General features: G+C 62.5%; 1 protein-coding gene and 1 long non-coding RNA gene across 2 annotated transcripts in view; one reads left to right on the top strand and one right to left on the bottom strand.

Annotated features, from left to right (window-relative positions):
* DGKD (diacylglycerol kinase delta) overlaps positions 1-2,550 on the top strand; it is an 86,911-nt gene extending 84,361 nt beyond the window's left edge. The window contains 1 exon segment of the mRNA XM_040450640.1: positions 320-2,550. Coding sequence (XP_040306574.1) covers positions 320-409 — 90 coding nt within the window. The 3' untranslated portion in view covers positions 410-2,550.
* On the bottom strand, positions 2,402-4,193 carry LOC121014406 (uncharacterized). The gene is made up of 2 exons (XR_005783200.1): positions 3,626-4,193; positions 2,402-3,510 (listed from the first exon to the last, which is right to left on the bottom strand). It is a non-coding gene; the product is annotated as an uncharacterized LOC121014406 (long non-coding RNA).
* Between the last annotated feature and the right edge of the window lie 2,226 nt (positions 4,194-6,419).

The following is a 6,419-nucleotide window of genomic DNA, read 5'->3' as shown; positions in this document are numbered from 1 at the left end:
CCCCCCCCCCCCCCCCCCCCCCCCCCCCCCCCCCCCCCGCGAGGGCGAAAGGCTCCCCGGGACGTCCTCACGGCCGCGCTCTCGAGTCACCTGCCTTCACCTGCTGCCGGGCGGGGTCTGTATCTGTCTGGCACGAAGGCGCCGGTGACTGTGGCTCGCGCGGGAGGGGTGTGGCGGGCGTCTGCACGGCTGTGTGTGTCGTTTTCACCTCGCGTCACCGTCTTCGTCCTCACCGCGTTTGTGTTCGGAAGATCGGGCGGGAAGGCCCGCGGGGGCCCGGCTCCCTGCCCGGCGTCAGGGTGCTGTCCTCTCGTTGCAGGACCTCGGCGTGACCAAGGTGGGCCACGTGAAGCGGATCCTGTGTGGCATCAAGGAGCTGAGCCGGAGCGCTCCTGCCACCGAGGCCTAGCCGTGGCCCTGTCGGCCTGCGTCCCCCGCTCGCCCCGCGACTGAGGCCGGGGACCCGCTGCCCCTTCTCATGGTGCTACTCCCCCTGCTCCGGACGGGAAGCCTCGCGGACGCCCGTTCCGTGACCGTCCCGGGGTCTCGCGCACACCAACACAGCTACCTTCGAAACGACACCTCGTCCGGCCCCGACACCGCGTGGGGCGGACCGCCACCACCTCTCCGCTCCTGCCGACCCGGGACCCGGGCCGGGCCCGGCCTCCGGGCGCCGGGTTGTCCCGTGGAGGCGGCCCGCCTGGGCCACGCGAGCTCATCCCGCGGGTCCCCGCTGCGAGCCCCGTGACCGCGCGCCGCGTGGCCTCCCCCGGGCGTGCGGACCCCGGCCTGGCCGGCAGCCTCCCGCGCCGGCAAGTTCCATGTCCGCGGGCCACCCTGGTTCTCCGCGGCAGCCTCGCAAGGCCCCCGCCTGATGTCCCCCGGGTATTGCGGAGTCTTTGGCCGAGACGCCGCCTCTCCTGCTTTGAAAGCGGCCTGGACGCGCTGCCGTCCCGCCTGTGTTCTCGGTGCGCGGAGACGAAGGACGAAGCGCGCTCGCCCTCCTCGAGCCGAGCGGACGGACGGTGACGATCTCGGGCGGACAGATCCCCTCTCTGGTTGCCTTTGGCCTAGTCCGCGTGGCGCTCTCCTCTTGAGCTGCTGGCGTGGGCACGTGGTCCCTCTGTCCCCGAGATGCCGTAGCCTCCCGTGTCCCCTCAGACAGAGGGTGTGTTTGCGTGAGCTCGGTGTTGGTGAGCGCGAGTGCGTCCCGGGCGCTGGGGCGATGCCTCGCCCCGCCCTGGGGGACCGTCTCCACCGACCGTCTCTGGCCCTGTGGGCGGCTGTCTGCCTCGGGCCGCTCTCGCCCACGTCCCCGGCCCTCCCCGTCTCCCCCGTCGCCCCCACAGCCCACCCTGCAGGGCTCTGTAACCTGGCCCAGCTGCGAGCCGGGCCCCCGCGCCCCTACCCTGTAGCTCGCTTCACCCCTCATCCTAGTGAGGGGACGGGGGGGGGGGGTGGGCTGCAGGTGTCATCCGGCCACCCTTGGGGGAACCTCAAAGGGGGGGAACCTTTGGGGCGCTGAAGAGCATCTGCCTGCTGCTCCCTCTGCAAGCCCCTCCCCCTCACTGGGGTGCACGGTGGCCCCTCCACCCCCGCCCCCCGTGAGCCCGGCCGGGCCTCTGCTGCCAGTTTGGGGGCACTCCTGCTGGGGCCCTGGCGGGCACCTGGCCTGCTCCTGTCCCTGAGGGTGTGGTGGCGGCGACAGGGCAGGGTGGGGCTGGGGGGGCGGGGGGCCCTGTGCTCTGCAGCGTGCTCAGCTGTTGTGCGTGGCCTTCCCCACCCCGATGCCCGCTGTGCCATCAGACGGCTGCTTTGGAACCGGGAAGGCAGAGAGGGATCATCTGGCCACTGGAAGTCACCGGCTTTCAAGGTAGAGCAGGCTGACAAAGGAGACCGTGGGGTCCTGAGCCCGCGGTACCAGAACGGCGTCTGCTCTGTCACCTCTGGCCGGATCCTGGGCTCTGAGGTCCTCGGGGCGAGCCGGGGACAGGCGCGTGCTTGGTGAGGAGGGGAGCGGCGGCCGGTGCTGATGCTGTGGGGCCGTCCCGTACCCTCCGCGCCCTCCCTTGGGAAAGCCCGAGGGCTGGGTGAAGCATGGTGTTTAGAATTAGTATGTCGTCAGTGATTAAAACAACACTGTTTACGTAAAAAACCGTTTTTCTGATTCTAGTAAGTTAGAGGCGAATGGAGTAAACGTGAGTGTTGCATGGAAGCGTGTTGGCGTCCGGCCGGTGCCGCATCTGCTGCGGTGGCCGTGTTGGTTCCCGTGAGGCCGCTCCTCTGCCTGCCCCCCCGACGTCCCTGCCGAGGCTGGGCGCTGTCCCGCGGGGACCCCGGTCCCGTCAGCGTGGAGGGAGGGAGGAAGGGTCCTGGGGAGTCTTGGACAAAAGGTTTTGTGCCCTCGGGCGGGGCTTACCCCTCATATTTATGATCTTAATTTATACGGTGCCCGCCGTGGAAGCAAATGCCTCCTGTATTGCTGTGTACAGACCCAACCTGGGGTTGTAAATAGGTTGTTCTGTGTATAAATAAAACCTGCCATTGTCAGATTTCTTGTCGTCATTCCTCGTCGCCCAGATCTTTCCAAACTGGATTCAGGATTTTGTATCTTAGCTACTCTGGAAGTAAGTTGGCGTGGCTGAAAAGCAAAATGGAGGTGTGGCCAGTCGGATCTGTGGAATGAAGAACCCAGCCAGGAGGCGGGGCGCGGGTAGGGCAGAGGTTCAGACTTCATCACAGGCAGCCTGGCCCAGCCTACTGAGGGAGGGTCATTGAAGCAAATAGTCTCATCCTCCTAAATCTTTCATATAAAACTAGACCACAAGCTCTTCTGTTTACTCCCAGCACCTTTATGCCAAGGGAGTGGCCTCTCCAAGGTCAAGGTCACTCTGTCCTCTCCCGGTTCCCGGGAGGGCAACGAGGGGGAGGGCTCGAGTATAATCCGATCGCAAGACTTGCTGACGCGGTGTGTGCAGAGGGCAGAGCAGTCGTTCTAAACCGGAGCGGCTCCCGGCTCGGAATTCGTCCGCCAAGACCCCCGTGCTCTCCGCGGTCTGGCTGATGCCATCTCTCCTGGTGAGCTGGCGAGCTGCCTAAACAAGTAAGCCTTGGGGTGCAGTGGCTCAAACCAAGTGTATTTCTGGTTCCCAGGACAGTCACGGGGGGTTGTGCTTCAGGCACTCGGGTACCCCGGCCGCGGCCCCCTCCACGTGTCACTTGGGGGTCTGGCCCACGTGGCCACGGTGGCTCCGGTCACCTTCCTGCCGGGGCGGGGGGAGCGCGGACGAGTGCGCGTGAGGCTTCCTGAGCCCACCTGGAAGCGGCAGCCCAGCTGGGGGCCCAGCCACGCCAGGTGTGCGGGGGGGGAGGGGCCGCGGGCCGCTGTCACCAGCCGACTCAGCTCTGGGTCCGCTCTGCTTGAAGGCCCCTCCGTTAACGCACGTACCTTGCCCTGCTTTCCTCCCTCAGGTGGTTTCCAGGTGTTCGGAAGGAGGGAGGCCCGTGTCCCTGAGGGGAGAGGAAGGGCGCCCTCCAGCCGCAAGCTGACCCTTGGCAACACCCGGTCGGCAGCGTTCCGTTCCGTCGGCCGGTGTGGCCTTTACCCGCTGCCCGGGATGCTGACCTTGTACCGGAGGTTGACATCTGTGACCCAGGGGCCGTCCTTGGCCCCAGGGACTGTTTCTGGTGGTTGGTTTCCGGTGGCTCTGTGTTGGCAGGTGGCCTCGATCCCCTGAACTCCGGCCTCTGGCACAGGCACGAGGGCCACACTGCTGGCTCCCAGCTCCACGTCTACGCCCCGTGATAGCGGAGGGTGGCGTGGGGGAAATTAAGCTTTGGGCAGGGGGGCTAGAGAGGAAATTGAGGCACATCTAAGCACCTTGCGCCCCCCCTTCTGTGTCCGACAATCCTTTATGGAATGGAGAACTTGGATTCTCGTGGTTTCTTCTGACCCCGACTGAGTTCGTCCTCCCCGCTAAGGGAAGGCGCTGGGGACGCAGCCGGCACGGCGGGTTGGGCATGTGCTTGCAGGACTCGGAGTTTGTTCTAAAGATAATACCTAGGCTGGCAGGACTTTTAACTTGTATTGATCCCGGTTTAAAATTTTAACACTTTGTTCATTATGGATTTTTCTGCATTAATTTTGATTTCTAAAAATGTTATTAAGTACCTCTCTGTCTCGATTACTGAGTTTTTTGGGCACCTTCAAGTTTTGTGCCCGAGGCTTCCACTTGCCCAAGTCCCAACCCTTCTGTCGTGTAATCTAATCTTGAACGTTAGACCTCAGACTCTCTTGGCATTTGTAGAAGCCACTGCTTGATGCTTATAAACATCAGTTTCCTGTCTCCTGCCCTACTAACAGAATCCCCGCGCCATCTGGGTGACGCATTGTGCCCAAATGTGCCCCTGCAAGTGTGACCACATTCTCCAGCCTCCTCTGCAGTTGACCTTAGTGATGTGACCAAGCTTGGGCGAAAGACATACAAATATTAACTGGAGTTTCCAGAAAGTTTCCTTTAAAACATGGATGCCTGTCTTTTTCCTCCTGCTGCTGGCCTGGAGGGTGGACCTGATGGGTGGAGCTCTAGCAGCCAGCCTGGGCCACGAGGTTGGAAGCCTACTCCTCGCATCTCCGTGGTCTCCACGAAGCTCCTGGACAACCCCCTCCCTGTACCTGCCACACTTCTTGTATGTGAGTGAGAACTGCATGGGTCTTGTCTCTATGTTGAACCTAATTCCTGTAGCGTTCCTCCCATAAAGATTTTGTATTTGGAAGGCCAAAGCGAAAGCATATAGACACGAGTTACACCTATTATACAGGTGTGAGGCCAGAGAAGGGGGACCCCCGGGGATGGGTGAAGTGGTACGAAGAAAGCTTTGGGGCAGACTGGTGCGCACGCAGGGCGGGTGTTTGTGGGGCGTGGAGGCCTCTCTGCAGCCGGGGTCCGAGAGCGTGGCCTGGACGGGGGCCTGCTCACACCAGGGGAGGCCGCTCTGACCCCACCAGCCCGGGCCGTGGTGTTGGACGGTGTGTCCGTATCAGGCAGGAACTGAGGCACAGCCCATTCACGGTTTTCATCCCAAAAAGCGAACCAGGTTTGCAAAACTCATAGAGGAAAAGCAGCTGGCTGGGAGTCAGAGGCTCTGTCGCTCACGCTGTTGATGGAAGCGGATCGACCACGAGCCTTCTGAGCACTCTCAGAAATCGTGTCGCCAAGTCCCTCGCTGGCCAGCAAAAGCCTGCGGTCGCTCGGCCCCAAGGTCATCAGTGCCGGGCCTCCAGGACGTGCACACTCAGGAAGGAGTGCCCAAGTGGCGTCACCCCAAAGGAGAGCCCTTCCAACGTCCAGGTCAGGTGTGCCCATGGGGACGGCTGACCCCGAGGTCGGAGCGCGGCAGGGCGAGCGAGGCTTTGCCTCCTCGGCAGGACGGGGAGCTCACGGGTCGCTGTCTAGCTGCGCGGGTCCTGCCCGATGCATTCGTGGCCTCCGAAGGGAGCCTCAGTTGTGGTCCTCCTCACCCCCCCCCCCCCCCCCCGTGTAGACTACTTTCCACCCCAATTTCCAGGGCTCTCTTAGGCACCAGCTGCCGAACCGTGAGAGGTCTGGAGGCCTCGGATGTGGGACGGGAGCAGGGGCCGCATGTAACCGAGCCGCCTCCCTTCAGGATGGGGTCGGGGGACGCGAGTGTGGTTTGGGCGTAGGTGGAGGAATCACGATTATTAGGCGGGGCGCCGTCAGCCCCGAACCATCCAGCGGTTCCCCTCTGTGGGCCTGATCTCGGCTCTGTTTGAGGGCTCCTGGCGTTGCCCGAACCAGCCTGGCCTGGGTTCAGTCACCCGGAAGTGAAGGGTCCCGGCCACTACACCGCGCGGCCAGCGACACGGGCCGCCGTGGTGAATGGCTGCTCTCGCCGTGGTGAGTGGGGGGGCACAGGAGGAAATGGAGTCAGAAATAGCTCTTCCTTTCGGGTACACTTTGCCTTGGGAGGTGAGCGAATTTCCAGGATGTAAACACACCCGCGGTGAATTTATTTTGCTGACCCGTGCCCCGGATGGGCATGTCACAGAGCACAGAATGTGAGGGGCTGTCGGTGGCCTCTGCGGTCCTTCGCGATGAAGTCTGTTCCAGAGAGAAACTGCCATCTTTGGAGGCATGATTTTTGACCATCGAGAAACTCTGGTGCCCCACTCCCCTCCCCTCTTGCCAGAGAAATGTCCTAGTGGAATAAACGTTCTCTGTAATGCGACCACCACTGCCCCTTCTCCAGAAACTTGCAGTTTCTTCTGGTCGTCTTCCTCAGGAGTCCCCAGAATTTAAATTTCTGAGGCAGGACCGAGACAGCATTTCTAAATATAAACGTTTATTTAGCCTCTGAAGTGGGTTTGGGAACAAAAGCGGCTGGGGCAGGAAACAACA

Source organism: Herpailurus yagouaroundi, unplaced genomic scaffold (genome assembly GCF_014898765.1).
Source record: "Herpailurus yagouaroundi ecotype Mexico unplaced genomic scaffold, PumYag 202, whole genome shotgun sequence".
In the NCBI taxonomy this organism is placed as follows: Eukaryota; Metazoa; Chordata; class Mammalia; order Carnivora; family Felidae; genus Herpailurus; species Herpailurus yagouaroundi.
The sequence above is the reverse complement of the archived record's forward strand: the minus strand, read 5'-3'. Positions and strand labels throughout refer to the sequence as shown.